The 27831-nt window shown below is 28.2% G+C and overlaps 2 protein-coding genes across 3 annotated transcripts in view; one reads left to right on the top strand and one right to left on the bottom strand.

Annotated features, from left to right (window-relative positions):
* LOC132932455 (carbonic anhydrase-related protein 10) overlaps positions 1-27831 on the bottom strand; it is a 110593-nt gene that overhangs the window by 50020 nt on the left and 32742 nt on the right. For both annotated transcript variants that reach the window (XM_060998838.1, XM_060998837.1), the window contains exons 4-5: positions 9136-9272; positions 8290-8481 (exon numbers count right to left, since the gene is read on the bottom strand). In XM_060998838.1, coding sequence (XP_060854821.1) covers positions 8290-8481; positions 9136-9272 — 329 coding nt within the window. The remainder of the gene's footprint in view (positions 1-8289; positions 8482-9135; positions 9273-27831) is intronic.
* On the top strand, positions 14989-17332 carry LOC132917347 (uncharacterized). The gene has a single exon (XM_060978051.1). The coding sequence runs from the start codon at positions 15063-15065 to the stop codon at positions 16731-16733; it is 1671 nt and encodes a 556-aa protein (XP_060834034.1). The 5' UTR covers positions 14989-15062; the 3' UTR covers positions 16734-17332.

Genomic DNA, 27831 nt, shown 5'->3' with positions numbered 1-27831 from the left:
TTACCTAAACGTTGTCAAAGCTTTCATAATAAGATAATAATAATATAATTTCTTAATAATCTTCTCACTCAAATTATATACTTATAATATTCGATAATATTTGGTTAAACAATATTATGGTATTATTTATCAGTGATTTTAACATGTTCAAATTAAGTTTTAATAACCATAATATTATTATTACTTATATTATTTTTGTTACTGCGTTAATCCGTTGTCCGGTGAAATGTGTAGGCAATGTTGTTACAACTGCGTGTACGTGAAATTTATACAATATTAAACGTTGTCTTCGATTTTAATACAGAATAACTTATTTTCTCTACAACATAACGTGTGCAGCTATTTTTCAATAGCAACAACGATGATTACAAAAATTAACGTATTTCAAAAGTGGAGCAACTATAATAGGTCCTATAGATTTATGGAACTTTTTTTATAATATTATTAGAAACGCTATAAAATAAAATAAAGGTGTAAAGTTAATTGTGATATAAATACAATAATTTCAAATCATTTAACTATAAACTGTTTATTAAGTAACAATTATTATTTATCTTACTAAACACTTGTAAAGTTGTAAGTCATGATTGCTGAAATAAATTTCAATTTTGATAAATAAATTCTAAATAAAATTAATGTCACGTTATTGTATGTTATATCACGTTGGTATTTTCTTAAAGTTTCCGATTAACTGAGAAAAGAGTCAAAATATTTATCATTAAATTAAGTATTTTAGAATTAAAAATTATAATAAAACTATTTTTGACTTTTTTTGTATTGGAAGTATTTGTATCTATTAAAAAATAATATATCTACTATAGTAGCATTTATTTTAGAATTAGAACCCGATTTTGATTATCTAACATTGAATTTATAATTTATTTTTATGTGTATTTAAATTTTACCTTTCATTACATAAAAATATATCATAAAGTATAATACACTAATTAATGAGTGATATTTTCTTAAGAAAAAAACGTATTACAAAAATATGTAATTTATATTATCTCACTAATTTCCAATGCGTAATTTTTTAAATTAATATACAATTCTTAACGGCGTTTAAAATATTTTAATTATTTTGATAACATCACACATTTTCGACCAGTCAAGATAAATCTGTCATTGGGGCATCGTTAACATTTAGTCCCTCAAAAAGGTGTGATTTTTACATTCAATTTATATTTGTGTTTAAATCGCATTAAAATGAGTTTTCACCGAAGTTGATTTATTGCTAATGGCATTTTTTTCTTATTATTATTTTATACGCATTCTGTTTACTTTAATGGTTCTTGGATGCACACCATCGTCATTCTTTATCGCCTCCATTTTTAATGGTAATAGAAGAAGTCAATTTAACTGGTCTATAAAAATATATATATATAAGAAGAAGGAGAAACGAAGGGTAACCCGATTAGAAGTTTACGAAGTGCTGATAAGCCAGTGCTGACAGTGATAAAGTGGTTTCGAGTGATTTATCAAGGATCCGAATTAATTAACGTATAAAGCCCTATCGATTAGCATCGTCAACGACAAAAAGACCCAAGACGGTTGTATAATCTATATATACCTGGAAATTATTTTAAATTTATTTTAGACGTTTTTATTGACAATGCTATCTTGAACTAGTAATGCTATAAAAATTAAGGAAGACTCGATGAATATTAGATATAATATTTTTCAGACCAGACAATTAAAATAAATTAATGTTTGTTTAGGTAAGCCGTCAAGTATAGCAGTTCGATGAAAAAATTGTTTTATTAAAGAATTAGAATTACAAAAAATATCGGTTTAGTTATAATTAAATAGAAATTAGATATAAATGTATTATAATATAAATTTGTTAAACAAACAATATTATACATACATATTGGGCTTCGATCTACTACGAGATAGTGATTTAAGTATTATGTTTATTTTAAATTTTAAAGTAACTGAAAAGGTCGAATCTGAGTAGAACTTGATTTATTATACCTAATATTTATATTTGTTTCAATTTTAATAATACCTATAATTACTAAATATATTAACCAATGATTAAATATTTTTGATTATATAATAGTGAATAATTTTCGCATATATTCGATATATCATTGCAATCAAGAAACTATATGAATATAAATCACAGTTCAACTCCATATATATATATATAGACTATATTTTGTAATTTTTTGCTGTTTTTTTTTTTGTTTTTAAAGATATTTGTAATATAAACATAAACATATTTTATTTTCCATAATTTTTTTTATAAATTTAATTTTTTATTCTAATGAGTAGATTGATAAAAGTTGGTTGATATAATTTAAAAAAATAGAATTGCAAACCACAAACCATATTTATTAAAAGTTTGGTATTTAAAAAATTATACACGATCCAATTTACATTGTCAAAGATTCAATAATATTAAGTGTCCAACATTTATTTTTTTAAATAACACTAAGTATATTATTTTTCATATTATATTACTTGCAAAATAGACGTCTCATTGAATGAAAATTGACATCATATAATAATACATTGTGTCTCGTCGTTCAGATATAAAAATATATTTATTTTTGTATTTTCTTTGTTACAACTAGACTGGGCTGTTATATACCTTTTATAAACCCACCCCATATAAATAACTTTCGTTATTGTGCGTGTAACCCAAAATAACTTGGACAGACGACTAACGACATTCATTTGCCAACTATGTACAAATAAAATTACATTTATTTATGTAAAAGAAAAAAAACATAAAGGAAAAACTTGACATATTATATTTTTTAAACGCTTATGGTAGTATTATAAAAAAGAAAGCAATATCGTTATTTGTTTGCTGAATCAGATACAATGAAAATTATGCGTATATACACAGGTATTTGATATTAATAATTGCCATCGTTATGAGAAAATTGTTTTCCGTTTTGTCTGTAGTTGTCTGCTTGGTGATAATGATAACTAACAATGCCGTATTCAATGGGACAGACATATATTATTATAGTGACGATGGTTTTATGCATAATGAGACGTCTGTTTGTCATTTTATATGCAATTGTGCCGTACTCTTTGTACCATAAAAATAATTCTTACACTGTATTTATGTGGTCTATTGTCAAAAAATCTTGTGGCTATTCTTTTAAAGTTGTATCCAAGTGTTCATAATATTTTGCATTTAATTCCATTATACAATAGTTTAGAATATCAGTTAGAAATACGCTGATTTCGGAGCTAGAGAATAAAACAATATCGTTGCTTACATATTGCTTATTGGTACTTTTCCCTACTTCATATTTTTTCCCGAAGAGTTTAAACTGTACTTACAATAATATATACGTATATAAATATTTACTATGATATATTTTAAGAAAATATAAACTTTAATAATATCTTATAATCTTCATAATATTTATATAAGTACACACGCATATATATATACAAACAATACGTTCAAATAATAATTGATATACAATTTAAACATAAATCGTACATTATAAACAAACTAGCAATAGATACCTGTAATTATTAACTATTATAAATACCTCGTACTATGCTTTTCTACATTTTAATATCATAGTTGAATGTTTATAAAAGTAAGAGTTATTCACTTATATTTAGTAAAAAGTAATTATATACAACAATAAAATGGCAGGGTTATAATTTATTGAATATTTATTAACATAATATTGTTAAAGAAACAAAAAAAAAATAATTGTGGTATGTATTTACGTACTGAAACACATAATTATATAAAGCTATACAATGATTATTAAAACATATTTTTTTACGTTGCAATTGAAATAGTATGATTAAACCTACCTGCAGCTTAAAACAAGTGATTTATTTAGTTTCACTGGGCATAATTTTTATTTAAGTTTATATTTCTTTAATTTTGAGTTCAGTTCTTAAAATTATCATACAGCAATCGTGGTGACTATGTTTATCAACAACAATCATATATTATATAAAAAATTTCAGATTTTGTTACCTATATCTTTAATGTTTAAATATTCTTCTTTATTGATTATATTATATAATTATGGTGCCGTCTAAGGGAAGCTTACCGTTTATATCCAACACAAATTTACCTTTTTACTGTTTTTGACATTTATGCAGCTATATTGTTTAAGATTTATTATTGAAAGACAACCGTTAAAATAATTACGACTTCATTAAAATACACGTCATGAAACCTTTTTAATCAATAACCATAATGTCTATACATATACAAGATATTAATGATAGACAGACGAATAAATTTAAAACTTCTGTAAATGCATTTATTTCATAAATAAAAAATAAAAAATAATCACCCTTTAGTAAATTAATAAATAGGGTTTTTATATCAAATTTTACAATAACAATTACTTTAAAATAAGCGTATCATGATAAAGAACGCAGTCATCAGAAATGACTATATATTATAACTATTTTAAATATTATTGTCATACTAAATACAGATAAATATATTTAAACATATATTTTACCAATAAAATGTCTGAATAAATTATGATGATCTATCATATATATCTTGTCATAAATTATGAAAAAAAAAAATATTTTCGAATATCGATGTGTTTTTTCTTTTAATAGTAATGCAAATACACAATAAAACATAGACATCATTATACTAAAATATGGATATGAATTAAGTATACTAGATATATTAATGAAGATATTCCTAATAAAACTTAACTTCCGAATAAATTCACATAATAATATATCAATAGGATCGCTAAAATAAACTCTTAATTTTAGTTCTCAAAAAATATTATTTTTTCGTTTTTTTTAAAGAATTTATGTTTATTTATATTAAAATTATAAAGTAATTATATAATTTACATTTAACAGAAATAATTATGTGAAGAAGGATCATGAAAACAGTTCATCAGCTTGGACTAATACAATTTTTAAGCAGTGATCCATTTAAAATAATCATGAAGGTAGCGCAAAATTACATAATAAACGTGATGTTATTATATGGACTAGATATCATAATATTATTTATTTTATAAAATACATATTAAAAAAAACTTTAATTTTGACATTCTAATGTAAATCACTATCAACAAATTAATACAAACTAATGATACGATATATATAATAAGGTACGATATTATGAAAATACGTAATGTGTAAAAAGTAGGTATATTAATCAATATGTTCACAATATTGTTAAAAATATAACAAATATAATTTTATTTTAATGAATAAAAAAATTATGAGTTGGTTGTATTAAAAAGTAACTAATTATTAAATATATATATATATATTAAAATATAACTACAACACTTAAAATATTGTCATCGAATAAACAATAGTAAAAATGTATTATTACCAATAATGAAGTTAGTCATAATTTAAGAACGAACAATTTGATGATGTTTACAATTGTATTAAATTCGATTAATTTTTTTACAATATGTATAATATATTAATATATTATTAATATTATTATATACATATATATGGGGTGAAATAGCATATTATGTTTATTTTACCCAAACTCGTCATTATTTTGAAAATTGGTTTCCACAATATGTTTTCTCGAGTAACTTTTATATTGTTCAGATTTTACGGCTTACGGAAGCAACATTCTACATGGTGGTAATGCGTTCATATAGAAATCGAATTTATACAAGTTCCGGCACGACTATTGGAAAATTATTCAAATGTAAGGGAATATTCGACGAAGGGAGAAATGCGTTTGAATGATTATGTACGTAAACATATCTAAACGTACATTTGACGAATTTCCGTACAAAACTACATTCAGGAAGTTAAAATCCAATAGCCAATTTATCATTACACCATTTCTGTATACATAGTCGTATTATTCAGGTACTTGTGCTTTTGAAATATTAAAAATTATAACTCAATAACTCCCTGGTTAGGATGAAATAGCCGTTTCGAAAACAACAGATCTACCTAAATTATTGTAATTTTTTGTAAACGGGACAAATTAAACAATGCAATTATAATAATTATAATGTAAAATGTACATAATATGCGTGTTTGAGATAGAATATACGTTGTAATACTTTTATATTAAAACATTACAAACTAAAAACTTCTAACACATCACCACCACATGAATTATTTATACCACGGAAATCGAGTCTCGGGAAATTATTATCAAACTGACACAGATCAATAAATTGGTATAATATAGAATACGTTTTATGTATGACTTCTAAATCATTAAATTTATCAAAAATTATGAAATATTATTGTTTGATTTGGTACATATTACAAATAAGCGTAGTAATGAGTTTGTCTATAAGTGTAACTTTTAATAAGCATCCGATGTAATACAATTTAAACGGAAAATCGTAGAAACCTATTTACACTACACTATATTTTTTTATCTAGACAAGTTTTATACCTAGAGTTAATAAATTATCAACACACGGTGTCCTTTTTTAATTATATATATATATGCACGTTCGTTATTTGAATTTTCTTTTACCCTTTTTTTTGTCGAGTAAAATAACTTTTTCACACTGAACAACTTCCATGAACTTTTGAAATTATACAGACTTTTATCGAAAGATACAAATTATCGTGTTCAACATTGGAAGTAATATATAAAGAGAAAATGGTAGAACATTTAATTTTTTGTTTTTTTTTTTCGTTTAACCGATTAACTTTATATCGAAGCAACACAAACTAAACTATTTTGTTCAAATAATAATAATTAATGTATTAGTTGATTCAGTAGAAGATCGTATACATAAACCTAATATAATTCCTTAGATTCACCCAATTGAAATTGTCGTGATTCGAAAATAGACATTTCTAAAATAATGAAACAAATAAATATTAACTTTTCAAAAGTTAATAGCGTAAAATGTACATACTATTATGTAGTAAGAAATCAAATAGATATACAGACTAGTTCACATTAATAAAACACAATATTGCTAATTGTCTCAAGTCAAATTATCTTGGATATTTATTTAGACAAATACAATAATAATAATAATAATAATAATTATAAATAAACACACTAGTGACAAATGTATTAACTGTACTCAAAACTCGGAAGGTGGCTACTTATATATAGCACATTCAGTTTCTCAAAATATTATATTAAAGGACTAGGTCCTGCATTTACAACTTGCCTACTGTCGAAGTGTCGACTAAACAAAGCGATTCCTATATATCAGTGGTGGCTAACATAAAATCTTTGTGGGTCTCACGAATAAATACAATGATACCAAGAGCCAAAACGTTTATAGATACATTTTATATAATTTAATATTTTTTTATAAATTTTTACCAAAAAAATTTAAATTCATAATGATAATAAGTACATTTTGATTTTATAAATCAAAAGTGAACCACATCTGACAATGACGAAAGTTTAATGCGGCTCGCGAGCCATAGGTTGGCCACTATTGCTATAGATCATGTCTATAACTCAATAATATAATAACTATAAGCAAAGAATAATTTTAAATAACGATTTTAAAAAATTAGAGTAATAATTTTTTTTTTTTAAATCCTCCAAACATCAAAAAAATTGTTTAAATCGTGTAGTGAAAGTAAATAGAAAAATCTATAAGTTGCATTAAGCACGTGTATTATATAATATTTTGTCTTTTTATTGTCAATTCAAATATATTAAACCTACGTGAAAAATATTGTTTTTTTGTATAATCAAATTATTTCATTCATTTAATTCTGATCATAAAATATATTATCCAATCAATCGAAAATAATAATATTAGATACATGGTAATTTTATTATTATTATTATATGTACCTACGTTATAATATTATAGCTGTTGTAGAGCCTTTATATTATATTCACATTATAGAAAAAGATAAAATATGTAAAACTAAAATGTATACCTAATGTGATGGTTTACACCTTATCATATAAATATTTACAACAGACCCTTAAAATATTGCAATGAAAATAGTTTCAATCAAATCAACACATTTCAAAACCTATATACTAACAACATGTTTAAGTACAAAATATATAAAAATATAATTAAAATTAATTACATATTTTAAATGTTCATGAGTGGAAATATTAATGTGCATATTATGTTTTGATACAGATTTGTTTTAAGCAGTATATATTTTTTTAAATAATAGATATTTGGCAAAATATTGATCAATTTATACGTAACATTTTTGTTAATTTAATAACATTTTACCTAAAGATAATTTTCCTCCATATATCAACGCAAAACTTAAATCAACTTTGTATTTTGCTTGTTATGTATAGTTACAACTTAGTTTATGTTTTTTATGCAAATGTTTATTCGAATAAAATAAAGTAACACAAATACTTACTTCAGCCGGAAACGAGTAACCCTGGATTTTATGTTCGGACCCAAGATTGTTATCAGTGCCAAAATGTATGTAGAATTCTTGGAATTGATAGCGATAAGTCAGAGGACCTTCGGTGATGTTCAAAACATATTTCGACTCTTTATCCACTCTGAACACCAAAGACTGTCCAGTGTTTTCGATTGTTCCACTAACCTTTTATATAAAACAAATTTATTATAGAGCGAATAACGAATGTAATTATTCAAATAAAATAAAATCTAACAGCAACTATTTGACTAAATCTATCTTTCAAGAGAGTGCAATGTATACTGTACAGTGTATATACTTATATATATTATGATTTTTGTGTATTTAATTTCGAAATATAATTCTTGTACTTATTTGTAGTCATATTATTTGTTTATAACGTATGTCTGTGTGTATGTGTGTCACACGGATAGGAAAAAGTGCCAAAGAGAACAAAATTAATATAGTCGGCCAAGTTATCAAGACGTTATATACGCTGACATATTGCTTTCCGTTTCAAAATCCATTTTTCATAAAAAAAAAAATAATAATAATACTCATATATCGTATACATCATGTAGCATATATCTATATGATTGTATAGTTTATAATATAAATAAATGTATATAATATATATAATATATATGAAATGTGTACTTCTTGAAAATCCTGATTCCAGACAGATTTTATTATTTTTCCGTCAATCCTTGCATAATATACAAGTATATATATATATTTATTTAAAAAAGAAGTCAGCTGAATACTATATTGCCGTTAAATTGCGCACGATAGTTACAAAAACATGATAGTGGTATATTATATATATGCGTTTACTCTCACTTTGTCTTTATCGATGTGTAGGTTTTTCAAAAATGGATCGAAGAGTAGTTTATCTGGATCAATGTCGATCGGAGATTGTCGTTTGCCAATCGAGCATAACTTCCACAGTGGGTTTAAAACGCCCCAATATTTTGGCCCTGAAATAATACATTATTTATAAGTATTCACAGTCTGTGTTCAATATAAACGTGGTATTATACATATATAGTGACACCTTGTACAGCTTAGGACAGTCCACCTCAAAATTAATTATTTAACTATAGGATATCAGATTATGGTTTACCGCCACTTATAAATTCGCGGAATATTTATTATCTTATTTCATAATTGTAATTGCACATTAGTATAGTAATATAACTAATTTTTTAAAATTATTTGGTAATATTTAAAAAATATTTCTGTATATTATATATTTTTTTAATTTTACTAAATCTTTCATGTTTTAGATATTTTGTATTATGTTTATGTAATCAAATTGTTATAAAAACAAATATTATACCTATTTAAATTCAGTTCTACGTATGCAATTACAACCAAAAACTATTATATTACGTTGTTTCATAACTGCGATGTACTCGTATCTTAAAGATCATCAATATTTTTACAACTAAAACCTACAAGCACAATAAACATTTACTTAAATAATATTGTTCAGCAAAATATTAGTATAGTATGGAATTTACTTTTAATATTTCAGGTAATTTATCAAAATAATAATAATATGAATAAATATAATAAAGTAAGACTGATTGTTTTATTCAAAATTATTACGAAAAAATCACATTAATTTTCATAAAATAATTTATATATACTCTTAGAATATTGTATATTATATAGGTAAGTAAAATAAAAAAACCGCTATACGCGTCTCTTAACTTCCACCAAAAAACCCATTTCCGTGATAGTGAAACAAAAGCTTAACGTAGTTATTTTGAAATTACACGTCAACATTAATTCACGTTTATTTATATTGTTCTCCTTTGTGTAAAGTCTAATATGACGAAATATGATCTACTGCTCATTAAAACACACTGGTGATACTCTCAATATAATATTAAATAAGCAATACGATATTATTTAAAGAAATGTCAACCAGTATTCCCACAATAGTTTTCTCTACTAATAATCCGATCAAATTTGTTTGTAAATGAGAATAATAAAAACGAATAAATAATTGAAATTCTATCAATATTTGTCATCTACGATGTAATATTATTATTTATTATTATTTGGTAATGATAATTATATTATGTGTAATGTTTATTATGTACTATAATTATAGGAATAATATAGATACAAACTAGTACAACATACCTAATGGCTAATATTATAATGAATAATAGAATAATGAATTGATTTTTTTTAAATTTATAACGATATGCACAAATTATTGTTAAGTTTTTTTGTAGCTTAAAACTTGAGTAGAATAAACACCCAGTATCAATGCTGCTGAATTTAAAACTTCAATAATGAAAATTAAATAGAAATTATATTAAGACTCTAAATACATTATTTTTAGACATATGTTCATACGCATAATCGACAAGGTCACAATTATTTTACGTTTATCTATTATTCAATTACCATTTATAATATTATCATGTAGATTTTTACATAATTTAAATTAAATTCAATTGTTGTAGATTAATAAATAGAATGACTATCATTCATTAGAATGTGGTCAATCAAAAAATTATTAGAAGTTAAACGTAGTTTCACGTTTTACGTATAACATATATATTATAGATTCACAACGATATAATGAAAATTAATGTTTTAAAAAACGTTTTATAATGATGTGTCTTTTTGTATGTGTGTTTGAAGACACTTTTTAGAAAAGAAAATTAATTAAGTCTTCAACTTAAAAATTGGTTTAACATTATTAATTGGCTCTAGTTAGTACTTTAAATAGTCAAAATAAGTAACTAATTTTAAGTACTTCTCAAAATAATCTAGATTACCAAAAAACGGGAATTTTCACGGAAAAACAATTTTTGATTAAATTAGTTTTATATTGTTGTTTTAATTCAAAAACGAATAAGATTCTTATTATTAATAGACTGTTTAGAATATTAATATGTTACCACGCTTGCAGAATTAAACGTCATACAATCGTATAAACTAATAATAATAATAAACTATGTCTTTGTTGTGCATCTCAATTCTGCAATACTGTTTATTTTGTATTGGAGTTCTTACTATTATATTTTATTTTAAAAATAGTATACAATTTGAATGCAATTGTTGTTTAAATCTCCAAGTTGATAATTACATTTTGATGGGTTTATGACTTATGTGTACCCATTTTACTGATCATAAATAATGTGCCACAAGCAATTGTATATCTGATCAAAACTAAGGTCGTTTTGTTTTAAGTACAATTATGTTTTTTTTTCAATGGTTTTCACTTCGAAAAATAAACGCTTTCAGTACCAAATGTGTTTACGAAAATTGTTTTATAGCTAATATAAAGAGAAATGGCTATAACAACTTCGTGAATAAAATTAAATTTGTGAGTAATACACAAAATACATTAAATACAGTTGGCGCTGAACTGTAACAATTTAAATAATAAATGATCATCGGTTATGCACTGTTAACAAATATTGCATAAAAACTTAACTCAATATAATTTGACGTCATTACAAAACAACATTTTAGAAAAAAAAATATACTTCTTAATACTTTTTTTTACAATTTTTTGATTTTTTCTTTTTAAATCACAATCACTTATATATTTTCAGTTTTGCATACCGAAGCAGAATATTTTTCTAAGTCTTTCAATGTGATTTTAATAGTCAAATTTCGAACGAGTAGTAAATTAGTTATAAGTACTTAATGTTCAGATAAGTTTGATTAGTGAACAAGTATTTTTTTAGGGTATTTCTGACACTTGCGCCGCTCATCAAATAATTCATAAAAATAATATATAATGCTAAAAAATATGAAAATATTATTTTGCAATAACGTACAATTGCGTAAAAAAGTGGTTACAAAAGTGTAAACGTTATTTGAAATATTAAGTGTAGACACTTTAATAGATCACCTTGTATAGATACCATACATTCATATATCGTGTAATGTTGTTAAAAGTGGTAATAATTATTAAAAGTGCTATAAATTATTTAAGAAAATAACAGACACAAAAACCTGCTGATAAAGGACAATGTATCGAGTTAAAAAAATGTTATTGCATGACGACGACGACAATAATAATAATAAAACGTAATACGAAGGTAATCGATGATTCGGAAAATCTCAAGTCTGATCGCCGGTAATACATCTATCAGTGCTGCAGTAAAACGCTGTGCGGTCGTGGACGTGATGTTCGACGAGCTCTCGGCACCGTGAAATTGAATTGGTCCGTTTGCATATAATTCATATACATATACTTAAATATATCACACAAATACACACACACACACACACACACACTCGTCACGTCAAACCTTATGTCAGCCTGCAGCAATGGTAACGGCGGTGCGACTATCCGTATAACCTACCTGTTTCTCCTACACCAGTTTCGTCGTACTCTCTTGCGCCTTACATTTCGAACCCCTCCCCCTATGTCACACGACATGCATAAATATATTATAATATTATGTTCAAATAAAGCAACCGTTCGAAGGGTAAAACGCGTATAATAATACGGCGTGCGTGTTCTGGACGTGGGCTCGTGACGGCCGTCCGATTCGCAGCGTGCCACCGACGACCGACTTCCAAGCCCACCGGGACGATTGAATCACACTCACCAACACACCCCTGCAACTTAAAATATAATATAACAGCGTTTGCCATCGGTAGGAAACTGTATTAATTTTTGTTTTCTATGGAAATTTTATTCTTCGACGTTTTTGTGGCGGGGCATCGTCTACTTCTTTCGGTAACGCGTAAACGTCATCTTTGGTTACCGCAGTGTATACGTTAATATGTCGCCTTTTTTACAATGATTACTGATGATAATAAGACTTTATGTATATGTTAAAATTATTTTGTGATCACAAGCCAATACCGATGTCAAGCAATGGTCATTACTTTTTTTTAATAATTTAAATTCTGATTTTTGAAATGTTTAGTATATAAACTTAAATACTTTATTTTCAAATACTCTGATTCTTTAAACCATTTAACGAATGTCATTAGATTTTTTTTATCAAACAACTCCCCTCTACACTATTTTTTTTAACTGTAATTTATTAAACAGATGATTTTTTTTTTGAATATATTTTGTGTTTATAAATCATATTAAATACGATTAATTTTCGAGTTATTAACTTTCTAACCAAGGATAATAGTTCAAGATAATATACTTATAAAATATAAAGGCTATGATAATTTTAAAATTATAATAATATTCAAAAATTCTCTGAATATAACAAGTACTATACTATAAATATTAAATGTAATTTATGTTTTATGTTATACCATTATTAATCACTATAATTATTCACATACAGTTTATTGTTTAATAACGCAGAAACTACTTGTTGAGATTCGATTCATATACATCAACAATTACAAGAATAATACGACATGTTAATCATTTATTAACAATAAAAAATGTATTTGAAAAAAAAGATTGTATCGTCACAGAATACTTTCCAACTGGTATACGAAGTCTGTAAATATTTAATAAAATATGGTCCTTAAGCATACTTAAAAATTCCATAATATAACATAAATGCATTAAAAGGATAAAAAGAGGGTTAACCCTAAACTTGGTAAATTATCCTGTATATATTGTATATATATACATAAATATATTAAAACGTAACGTAAATGTATATATGAGTGTATTAACTCCCCTTTGAAGTTTTGTTAAAACCACTACCATATGGTGGGTAGAGTTGTTGAAACTTGAAAGGCATGCGAATACCTACACATATGAGTGTGTGAAAATGATTTTTGCAATCCTTGAACCAAATGCTATATACATCACTGGACATGCACGTATCTGATTCAAATATCTTCATATCCGACTGATATAATACGCTAAATTATAATAAAGGGTTTATAAAGAGAATGTTGGATTGGATAACGATATGACCACATGATACGCGACGTGAATTGTTCTCATACGAATGATTCAAAATGATATCTGAATATCGAAATGTATACGAATTGACCATTTAGAAATATTACCATCGTAGTGGTTGGTATGCAGCAGATTTGTTTGATATTCGACCAGACCGTCTATATTATTGCGTTATATTATTTTTCAGTTCAAATCGTATTCAAAAATAAAACGAATATTATAGTATTGGCTTAAAACCATATCGGAACGTTAAAATGTCGAGTGACCCTACGCCAAACTCCCGACGAGAAAAGTATATAAACGACAATATAAACTTATGTGTAAGACAATATTATAGCAGCTGCCACCAGCATAAACACTAATTTACAGTGTTCATTAATTAAAAAAATATATTAATTAAGAGGGAAAATTTAAAATTAAATATACACTTTTATAGCTGTTTTGTTGTTTGATAAATAGCAAATTATTAAATCGACTTAAAATAAAACCCATATAATACTTAATACAAAATAGCATACTTTTTAAATATTATTTACTTTTTTTTAGATGTCATCAATTCCTTATATATTATGTTGTTACCAATGTCGAATGCACATATTTCAGGACAAACAAATATAAAGCAGCGAGTTCACTATAATAATCTGTAAATATATTATTTTTTACAATGAGTATAAGTGTTGATAAGATAGGAATATAATAAAAATAAAATAAAATAAAATAAAATAAAAGGGACTGATGACTTGAGCGAAGAATCCATCCAGCGATGGAACTTCTTGAAAATATAATATAAGTTAATATATTTAACTTTTTCAGTCGCGATAAGTCAACCATCGAAGCAAGTCGTTCGTTAATTGTCGCTCCGTATCTACGTTTTGCTATCGCCTTTTGTATAATGCCGGCGTCGTCTTCGGGCGGCGACGACAATCGTCCGCACGCTCTTAACAATTCAGTCGGTAAAATAAAAAAAGCACCAAATGCTTCCAGACCACACAACACGGATCAGGAATGGACCACCAAGACAAGTAAAAAAGCATCTCAATCTAAGAAGGTATCAACTCCAACTAGCCCTATATCTCCCACTCTACAGCAGATTAAAAATAATCCACCAGTATTAAATATGCCCAACAATACATTCGATTACGACATTTCGTTATCTCATTCTACTAATGACACGGCCTCTAATAATATGAATATAGATATAGATTTATCGCATTCTACAACCGATCACGCTAATGTTCCCGTTTCCGCAAATACAACATACACCGCTGATATTTCAAACACTAATATAAATTACGATTCCAACGATATACAGTCCTTACGTAATTCCGAACAACTTAATAAATTTTTCTCCGCGGATTATAACGGTCCGTTCACTACCATTGCGGAACATTCAGATATCAACCTAAAAATTGATCACTGGCACCCGTTAAAATATGCAAAAATTTTTTCCACCAATTTCATTGGCATCAACAACATCAAACCAATTGGTCATAAAAAAATCAAAATCACCTTCAATACTAAAGTTTCAGCCAACAACTTTCTCACCTCCCCTCTACTCGCAAACATTGGATTTACAGCATATATTCCATCTACGCTTATCTACTCTTTCGGAATTATCAGAGTCGATAGTTCCCTAACCGAAGAAGATTTCTGGGAAGGACTTGATAACACAGTCCGCGCTATTGCCTTCAAACGCATTTCAATCAAAAAGGATAATGTCCTAACGCCTACTCGTGTCGTGGAAATAAAATTTTTATCCCCCAAAATCCCAGATGCCGTATCAATTTACAACGTCATTTTCAAAATTTCTCCTAGCGTCCGTTCTCCCATACAGTGCAATAACTGTTTGCGATTTGGCCACACGGCTAAATTCTGTCGCAGTAAATCCAAATGCAGCCACTGTGGCTTAAATGACCATTCATTAACTACTTGCCCTTCAATCAACGCAACAGATCCAGTTTGCATCTTCTGTAAACTCCCCCACCTCTCCACTGACCGGAATTGCCAAGAGTGGTCATTCCAAAGGGATGTTAAGAAAATTATGGCTACGGAAAACTTACCCTTCCGCGAAGCAGTCTCTCTCAAGAAAAATAATTACTCCTCAAGTGCATTTAGCTATTCAAATATTGTTAATAAACAGTCTGTGTTAAATCCTTCTCATCAAGTTCCGGATACCTCCACTAACTCTTTCCCCCCGTTAACCTCTCAATCACATTACCACCATACACCTCATAGGAAGTATAACAATCATTCTTCTCACTCTAAACAAAAACAATTTCACGTTCCCAACCAATCTAATTTTTCCCTACCAAATGGGCACTTCATAGATTATGCTAGTAAAAATCGGTCCCAGGATCCCAAACCTCCTCAATTTGATCTAACCTGGGTCAATGCCTTCTGCATCAAACTCTCCGAATCCTTATCCAACTCCCCTAGCCTCTCTCCCTTATCTCCCTCTTCCCTTCAAAACTTAATTGAATCATCCCTTATGTCTTGTCTCTCAATTCCAAAAATCTCCGTTATTTCTTCTAATGGTCAATATTCTACAATGGAATGTTCGTAGTCTTCCTGCAAGACTACCTTCTATCCAACACCTCGTATCTTCCTATAATTGTTCCATAATACTTATTTCTGAGACTTGGTTACTTCCATCCCGTAATTGCTTTATTCCTCATTTTAATTTATTCAGACAAGATCGAGTCGATGGCTACGGGGGCGTCGCAATTGCCGCCCATACCTCACTTAATGTATCTTTAATAGAAATTAAACCCCCCTTAAAACAACTTCTCTTGGAAAATAATATCGATTTAATTGGTCTAAAAATAACAAATATTGACGGTTTACCTAATACATCATTCTGGTCCTGCTACAGTCCAAATGATTCACCTATCCCCTTTGAAGTATGGTACTCTCTCTTCCAACTCACAGATCACAACTCTTTCTTTACAGGTGACTTTAATGCCCATCACCCAGCCTGGGGTTCCACTACGTCCACCAGACGGGGTAACTTAATCTACGATGCGTTGAACTCTTCTAATCTTAATATACTTAATAACGGCTCACCTACGCATGTAGGCAGACCCAACTCAACCAATTCGTGTATTGATTTATCCTTATCCACTCCAAATTTATTCTGGCTTTCAACCTGGCGCATTATAGACGATCCTAATGGAAGTGATCATTTACCTATTATCATATCTGTCAATGTTACAAACCCTAACTCCTTACCAAATAACAGATCTACCTTACCCAATTATCTCTCCCCCAATCTCAAATTTAACCTCAATAAAGCTGACTGGCCCCTTTTTTCTCAACTCATCAATTCCTCTATCCCTCTTCTCAACACTTACACATGTCCATTAAAAGATTATGAACAGTTCACTCATATGATCTTAGATATTTCTAAGAAAACAATTCCTATCAAACGTAATAACCTTAACAATTTCCCTCCCTCTCCCCCGTGGTGGAACTCCTCCTGTTCCAAAGCAGTTTCCAACCGCAAATCCTTATATAAAACCTTCATTCGCTCAGGCTCCGTTCAAGATTATCTTACTTATCGCAATGCCAGCGCTGCAACCACACGTCTCTTAAAAGAATCTAAAAGACTAGCTTGGAAACAATTTTGTACGAACCTCAACCCTTCTTCATCCATTCAATCTACCTGGACCACCGCTAAACGCTTTCGCAATAGTATTGTTACTCGCTCTCGTCCTCACAATGACAGTTGGTTCAATGATTTCTGTTGTAAAGTAGCACCATGTTATGTCCCTTCATCTTCTGAAGCCTTACATAATTCAATTTTGCCTGCCTCAAATACACTTACTAATCACATAATCTCCATGCCTATAACCTTAAGTGAGCTAAACGCCGCCATCGCCTCACGTAAATCAATCGCCTCCGGCCCTGACAACATTTCCCCTGTTATGCTCAAACACCTTCCTACTAATGCCGTCGAGTACCTCTTGAATATACTCAACAAAATTCTCCTCCTCAATAAAATTCCTGACTCCTGGAAAGAGTTTATAGTCATACCTATTCCCAAAGCCAACTCTACCACTGCATTTAGGCCCATCGCCCTGTCCTCAGCGTTATGCAAAACCATGGAATTTATTCTAAAAAACCGCCTAGATTGGTGGCTCGAACATAACTCTATTCTCTCTGACAACCTATATGCTTTCAGAAAAGGAAGAGGTACACTTGATTGCCTCGCAAATTTTTCGAGTAAAATATACCAATCTTTTAACAACAAACATTTTTTACCTGCAGCCTTTATCGACATTCGTGGTGCCTTTGACTCTGTCCATATACCAACTCTCCTATCTCACCTTAATTCACTCCAACTACCCCCTATATTCATTAACCTTGTCTCCCTCCTGTTTTCACATAGAACTCTAAAATTCACATCCCCATACGGCTCTACAAACATACGCTCCACTTACACAGGTCTACCCCAAGGTAGCTGCCTAAGTCCCATTCTTTTTAATTTGTATATGAATTTCATTATTAAACAACTAAATACACTTGGACATGAGTGCCTAGTGTATGCTGATGATCTTGTCATATTCTCCTACAATTCAAATATCGATCTCGCTATTGACTCTTTAAACAATTCGCTCAATCTCCTACAAAACCTTCTATCTTCTTCCTTTTTCTCTGTAGCTCCCGAAAAATGTAAGGCCATGATTTTCACTAGAAGACGTTACCTTCTCTCTTTAGATATCACTATAAACGATTTTCCAATTCCAATTGTCCAGAACATAAAGTATTTAGGACTAACACTAGACTCCAAATTACGCTGGGCTCCGCATCTTCAACATCTCATTAAATTTACCTCTCTTTGGGCCAATTTCCTTAGATCAATTTCCAATACGTGGTGGGGATCACATCCCTCCACACTTTTAATCATTTACAAAGCTGTTATAAGGTCCAAACTTGACTATGGATGCTTTTTATCAGGCTCCGCATCCTATTCACATTGGAAAAAAATTAATAATCTCCAAAACTCCTGCCTTAAGTCAATTATTGGTGCCCTTAAATCTACCCCTAATGCGGCCGTTGAGATCGAGACGGCATGCCCCCCCTTTAATATCAGAAACAGATGGTTGGCTGGTAAATTTCTACTAAAAAACTTCTCCCTTCGTCATTCCACAATATTTAATTCCTTTCTTGACATATACTTCTCCTGGCGTTACGTTAAAAAATCTCTCCCAATTCTTGCCTCCACGGCATACTCCTTATCTTCAATTCGTAATTTTGTTACCAATTCTAAAATATTACCCTTATATGAAATTAATTATTTGGCTCTCTCCTACTCACCTATAGTTCACACCAACAGACATTTTCTGAACTTTACTTCCAAGGCACTTAAATCTATATCACCCATCATCGTCAACAATCTTTTCTTAGACTACATTCAAAATAATTTTCCAAATTCCACCCTAATTTATACAGATGGTTCAGTTTCCCCTCTTTCGGCTGGTTACGCTTTTTTCATTCCTGACTTACACATCTCCATGTCTAATAATCTACCCTCTTCTGCCTCATCATTCACTACGGAATGCTTCGCAATATTAGAAGCCCTTTCGACCATCTCTGCCCTCCCCCCCAGCAGTTATCTCATCGTCTCCGATTCCTTATCATGTCTTCTTAGCCTCTCCTCCGATTTTTTCAATTCCCGTCCTTCTCCTATTTCCATTAGGATCAGGCAACTTCTATATGAACTTACCCTTTCAGATTTTATAGTTGAATTCCTTTGGGTGCCCGGCCATTCTGGTATAAAAGGAAATGAAATAGCGGACTCCATTGCAAAATCTACCTCCTCGTTCTGCTGTCCTTCTCCTACTCTAATTCCCTGGACCGATTTTTGTCCCTTATTAAAATACCATATTTATAATTTATGGCGCAACCAATGGAACGGACTAGCCCCCAATTATGCCTCTTGGTACAAAAATATCTCACCATCTATCCCCTCTCACCCTTGGTTTCACAACCTCAAATTAAATCGTAAAATAATTACCTCTTTTTCACGTCTAAGATTTGGACACACCTTACTACCTTCTCACTCTTATAAACTTTCTCTCAATGACTCTCCTTTATGTATGTTCCACGTTCACGATCCCATGATTTGCGATATCTCACATATACTTTTTCACTGTCCCTCTCTGGTTCCCCAACGCAATACCCTCTTCACCCTAATCCACTCCTTTAATGTCAAACTCGACACTCAATCCATTCTCTCTTCACCAAATGTACCAATTATTACCTCACTTATATCCTTCATCAACCAGACTGGTTTAAAAATTTAATTTATTTGTAATATTATTTTTGTTGTTAATATTGTTTTCTATGTAATATTTATAATCATAATTGTCGAAGCTAATTGTTTACAAAGTTTCTTTTAATAAAAAAAAAAAAAAAAAAAAAAATATTTAACTTTCACGTCACTGAGATGTTGGAATCTTGGTTAAATTTATTATTGATTAAAATATTATTTATATTTAAACATAAATAAGAAGATATAGTTATTATATTATATACAAAGTAATAATAAAAAGAATATATTGTCGTTAATAATACTCGTACTGACACTTTTTTTCAAATGAAAACAATTACGAAGAATGAAGATCTTTTATAAATAACTAAATTAATATAAATTATGTATAAATAGATATTACGACAGTGTGGTTGGAAAAAAAATATTTATTGTTTGTTTGTCATATTATTTATAGCATATAATATACCGATTTTACCATTTTATAATAAAATTATATTATTAGAATATATTCTGAAAACAACACTTTGAGTCACTAAAGCCAAAACAGACATGCATGAAGTCACGTCATTGTAACGAAATATATTTTAATGATTATTTACTATAAGTCTATAACAATGTGTATATTTCGCGTTTACAATAATTACAATGGCTTAATGAATAATGAATAATGATACTTAAAATATATTATAAAACCTAGAAATGGTACGATGGTACTTAAACTACACATCATATATCCCAAAATTGAGTCAAGATCAAAAATCCCCCAGAATCAGCCGTCAGACCGTACCTGTACAATTATCCTAGAATGAATAATATAAACGTATCATAGTTTTACTACGTGATAGTTATACGCGTCTTATTAAACTTGACATTAAGGTCTCTAGATCACTATCACGTTGACCGTTAGCGTTGCGTAAATAATATTTTAATGGTTCAAAGAGTGACGACACTGTTTTAACTTTTAAGTTTCAAATAATAAAAACTAAAAAATATTCGCGATAATATGATGTGATAAATACTGCGCTAAGTGCGTTAAAAATATACAAATACCAAATAATTTCAAGCTAAAACATTTATGCGGTTGGAATGTTTCGTTTTGTTTTTTTTACTATTATTATTTTATTTTATTCTGTACATTACCCACCCGGAGAAACATTATAACGACCGTTCTCTCGTAACTCGTTATAAAAACTGCCACCATGTAATTTCGTATAGTGAATATTGCTCAGGAAATATTTGTATTTACGATATATACCTCCCGACGCGTTTCAGCTTATATGGCTCGAAAAATAATAATATAATTTTGTTTATAATATACTTTTTTCTATATTCTTCCGGTGAGTCGAGTAAAATACGTTTAGTTCAGTTGGGAACAAAAATATTGAAAAATCTCGACCAGACCACACCAATTACATTAATGTATAATATGGCAAAATTATAAAATTGCCAATTTATAACTTTTTTTTTTACTTTTTTGCTCTAACATATTATTGCATTTAAACACAAATTCAAAATTATTTTATTACAATAAATTATTAGAAAAGTTATTACAAAAAAAGAAGCCATAGTATGTGGTATTGGTATACCTACAATTATTAAAGCGATAAAAACTTAGTTGTAACACGCTATACACTTTATTTGTAGCGATTATCATAACATCATTACAATAACTACACACAATGTGGTGAAATACTAAATAGTTTGCTGTAATTTACGATTAGCGTATCAAAAATCATCATTTCACGTTAACTTAAAAATAAAACATGTAAATTGTATCACAAATAACAAAAATGTCCTATCCTGTCTGTTATTTATATTAATCATATGACAGCCATCACTATTTTTAAGAAATGTCAAGTAACTCGTAAATTTTTGTATTCGCCTCATTAGTCACTTACATAGCCTAGTTACTAGATTTTAGTAATATTAGTACCAATTTTCAATTTTGAATAAGACATTTTTTTATTTTATTCTTTAATAAATAAATTAAATAAATAAATATTTAATATAAATTATTATATATCATAATATTTAACCAAGATTTTAACTTGGTCTTCACAAACATATTACACTATACATTAATGCACATTATATATATATATATTATGTTGTATAATACCTATACGAATGCACAGTAAATTAAAAAAAAAGCGTCGTAGGGGCGTGTGAAATACTGAAATTGTCGCTATTCGTACAAAGCGCCTGTAAATAATAAATATAGGTAATTCGTGTACATCGTACCTTTACGTATAACTAGGCGCATAATTCTCGTTAAACGTACGGTGCGATTCGTCTGGTCTTCAAGACTCGTTTCACCGAAATGTCTTCACACTTTACAACACTATATTATTATACACTTGCGAAAATCTATTTAGTTCAGAAGATCTTCGTGAGTAGGACAGAGACGAGGAAAAAATAAACGGCGGTGTTCGTTGTCGAACGACGAATGAAAAGATGACCAACAGAAAACAATTATGGTTTCGACGAGAACTTATACTGTAAACAATAATATAAACGATGGTTCCCTGTCGCTTATGCCATCTTTCCAATTTCTGCAGTTTTAAGTTCATAAAACCCAGTAAATGAAAATAACGCATGGAAAGAAAGTAAATTTGGTAAAATCCAATGAGGTCATATCTCATTTTTTCCAACCGCGGTATGCACAGTCAATACTACCGCTTACCAAGTTATTGTTCATGTTATAGGTACTCATGGCAAGCTAGCGGCCGTAATATTTCCCGCGTATATCTTTATCTTATCAACAAATTGTTTAAGCCATCGTTCGGTCTCGCACGACCGTTCAATTCTGACTATCGTTCGTAAGTGTCTATGTATACTGAATGAATGATTATAAATATTGTTAACACTCATTATTTCAAAAAGTATTTCTAAGATTCGTTATAAAACAACATTTTTTCAAAACAATTATATAGTTTTACCTATTTAATACTTTTATCGCTCTTTTTTTAAATTCGTATTTTATTATAATGTACTGAAAATTAAAATGTTAAAGTACCTAAGTCTTTATCTTCTCCAGCCTGACATTCCGGTCATTTCCTGTGGATTATGTGCCGGGTGGCACGTCAAAGTAGGATGCACAAAGTAAACTTTATTTTCATACCCATTTATTCACAGATTTCTTGTATAGTCGCATACGCCTCTACTACTGTTATTTTGAATTTATTTGATCAGTGAATTCCGCTTAATATGATCACATTGGTTCAGATAATTTTGATTCTATTAACCGGTTGAAAAGATAAAATATTTTTTATTTTTTATTGATGATTTTATATTTATACGTGTAAAAACATTTAAAATAAAGTTATGAAACTATCTGTTTTTTATTGTATTTGAGAATCTACTAATTTTACTTCTCATTGCTTTTTGATAGTCAGTTTTCATTGTTTTTATGATTCTCTGATCTAGAGGCTGTATGAATGACGTATATTATTTGGCAGTAAAAATTTCAAATTTGACAAATTTGTAAATTTAATTTTGGATGTGTCGTACAGTTAAGTAATAAAATACGTCTTTGTTTTATTATTTCTTTATCCCAATTTTGCAAAACTTCGTAAAAATTAGACTAGTCATCCAAGAATTTGAACTAGCAAAATAATCGACGAACAATATCTTTACACCTCGAAAACAATGTAGAATTTTACTTTTACCTATAGTTAAAGGACGTTTTTTTATCCGTAACTGTCATGTTTGAAATATTTATAAAAATTAAAAACGATAAAAATGTTCACAAAAATGATTCAATTATCCGGTACTTAGTGATTCTAATAAAAGATCAATTTAACATTAGTAATATAAGATTTGGTTTGGAATTTTCAATTTTTATTTCAATAAACGGTTGATTCTATAAACCCGTGATCACATTAAGCGAGACTCACTGTATTAAAGTATGGACAGTTCGAAAAATATGTGAAAAAGCTTTAATAAATAATGGTGACGTATATGGCAATTTTAATATAACTCTGTAAAATATAAATATTACTAAGAATCTATATCATACTATACTGTACTAAGGTTTGTTAGCCTAATAAGTAACAAAATTTATATTTGAGATATTTATTTAGAAATTAGAATTCATATAGTTCCATATCTGCAATATATCATAATATAATAATAGGTAGATTTAATAAATTCAATAAAAACTTTTAATAAAATATTCAGTATATTACTGTTTAACTCGATTTTTTGCACAAACAATCCAAAATTTGACAGTATTTTATCAAAAAATGTTTGGGTATGATTATTTCGATAGTACTAAATGTTAAATATTTTATAATATGTTCTATGTTAAACGATTATTAAAGACTATTATGATTAGAATATACAATTTAATAACTCAAAAACAACTCTTTAGAATTTTAAATTATTATACGATTTTAATAAAATTATCTGCTTAAATTGAAAGTAAAAAATACAATTCTCACTTTGACACTTTTTTTAAATTTTATACTAAATTAAAATCTAAGGATTTGAAAATGCAGTTTTATTTTATTAATATATAATATATATTGGGCGATTCGACAAACATGTTTACCCCGATTTATTCCTTCAATAATATATTTATTTAAATTCTGATATTTTGAATTAAAGATCAAATTTTCAAATTTTTGAGATTTTTGAACTACTCGTACTTGAGGAGTGTCTCGTAGTGATACAAACTTCTGTTTGATAACTCCATTTTTCACTTTAATTTATTTAATGCGGTTATTATTTTTTTAAATTACCTTATACATTATAATAATTATAAATTTTTCTGTTGTTTATATATAATGTATACATACTAAGGATAATAGTATTTTAATTTATTTTATAAAAATATAAAATATACGCAATATCAAATCAAGTATTTATTATGTTTTGACAATTTTTACAAATTATAAATGTTGATATTAATTATCAACATTTACAAATCACTTTATCACTCATATCTTTCAAACACGTTATTGTTATATATTATATTATTATTCTTAGTAGAAACACAAAGTTGAACTTAAAAGTTACTAGTTAAAAATGTGATCTGTGTGCGTTAATATTTTTAGAAAAATTTTCGAATAAATAATTTACAGTAGAAAAGAGATGTAAGTAGCATTTTGCTATTATATAAAAAATTATACAATTTAAAAATTACAAATTCAAATTATTATTTTGATATGTCAAACTTTTTAGAAAAAAATTGCATTAAATAATTATAAGTTAGAAAGAGGGTTTTCGTTTAAAAACAAAAAATTGTATATCCACAAAACAGAGTACCACACACTAGTATAAAAAATCTCAAGAGTTCAAAAATATTTTCTTAAAAGTATCTTTAAAATTTTCAAAAATCAAATCAATAATTCCCGATTAGCTGCATGATTAAATAAAAAAAATAGGGATGAGTATACTTGATGAATCACATACAAATTAATCAAAGTTTACATTATAAATATTAAATGACTAAATTTAAATTAATTAAAATACATTTAAGCATTAAAGATAGGATCGGAATTTCGATAACTATATATTTTGTATTTGTGTGTGAAACATATAAAGAACTAGTGGCATAAAACAATAAAGGTGAAGCGTGTTGTACCTTAAAATGTATCAGAAATACAAAGGCAGACAACTACATTTTATAAGTTTTTAAGAGTATTTTAAAAATACAATAATCAGATTTTGAATAAATGCATTATTAAATGATATTATTACAATTGATGAGTAAACTTGATGAATAATACTGTATAATATAATCAAGTAATAAGATGTTATCCGCTATTTGGTTTGAAAGGTTGATTTTAGCCAGAAAAACATTAGGTTGTTACTACTAGAAATTACTGAGTTACATAACAAAATGGCTTCAATGATACAATAAATATACAACCAAGAATAAAGATATAATGGTATGAAAAAATAAAAAACAAACAATAACTGCGCGAAACCAATAACTATGACTGGCAGTTTAAGTGGCGTGCGCAAATGAGCGTGCACCGGGGGACAGTTGTAATTTAAAACCAAAATTACTCTAATGGGACCGAATCGCCGCGAAAATTATTACGTCCGATATCCGAACGATAGTTCATATTTCAGTCAATTAGTCGACTACATATCATAATGCAATGTATATATTAATATATTGATATAATAAATTACTATCAAATGTGATAGAGCACGCACGATAACAACATAATAACATCGCACAACTTACCACTACCTAGAACGAATATACCTCGACGGAACGCACGATACGTGAATAATAATAATTATAATATATTATAATAATTATTTATTTATATTATATAGATAGGTGATTATTATTTACGTGGGTACAATGGGTACATATACCGTGCGCTATAATAATATACTATAATTACATATACATATAGACCCAAAACAATTGTTACATGTGGCATTGATGAATGTGCTAGTAGCTCTAAATTCCCGTTATCGAAAGTTTGTCTGAACACGTGGGATTTAAGTCTTTATCTTTAATTGTATAGAAACAATAACAACAATAATAGCCAGTAATGTTCCATTGGATATATTATTACGTCATAAAATAATATTTCATATTATGCTCATATTATACTCTTAAGATTTACCCTAATTTATTTAAATTGTTAAATTATATTTGTAATCATTGATATCTCTCCCTCTCCAGTTAACTACAATAAAGTATCCTTAGTCAGACATTCAACGGTTTAATAAACATCCAAAAACAGTTATAGTTAGTATAGGAACATCACTGGATATAAAGAATTATGCAGGGCGATTCATCGGTTTTCCACATTTTCTTTTGTCGGCTGAACGGAAACCTTTTTAGATAATATAAAAACATCGTTTTATTCAGTATTAACTTTAAAATAGTCATAATCATTGTACACAGGCGTGAGTTAAATATAACCTAATGTATGTACTTAAAAAAAAGTATGAATAAACTATGAACTTAAAACCGGTGTATACGTATACTAAATACTTAAAAGAAAAAATACAAAAATAGATCAAAATAATTAGTGTTTAAACTATAAATGCATAATATGTACGCGAAGTCGTGAAATGAATCACCATTCAATTCTCAGAATTCTAAAGTTAATATAATAATACGATTATAACATAGCACCGTTGATTATAAATACCAAACAAATAAATAATAGTATATATTGTAACATATATTATAACATCGAAGAACTAACCAAATTGTTTTTATTCATAGGCTTATATAATTGAAAAAGCAATAGAGTTAAAGTACGATTTTAATAGATATAAATACCATATTATTATAATATGACCTAAGTCCTAAACAGGTGCATCTGAATAAAACTCACATATACTTTTTATTAACATAATAACATTCTTGTGCTCATAGAATATAACCTACTTATGGTTTTAGCAAACA

Source organism: Rhopalosiphum padi, chromosome 1 (genome assembly GCF_020882245.1).
Source record: "Rhopalosiphum padi isolate XX-2018 chromosome 1, ASM2088224v1, whole genome shotgun sequence".
Taxonomy (NCBI): domain Eukaryota; kingdom Metazoa; phylum Arthropoda; class Insecta; order Hemiptera; family Aphididae; genus Rhopalosiphum; species Rhopalosiphum padi.
Note: the sequence above shows the minus strand (reverse complement) of the source record. Positions and strands in the feature narration are given on the sequence as shown.

What these genes read in the sequence shown, in the direction of transcription:
- LOC132917347 (XM_060978051.1), top strand. Translation starts at nt 15,063, where the DNA reads ATGCCGGCGTCGTCTTCGGGCGGCGACGACAATCGTCCGCACGCTCTT.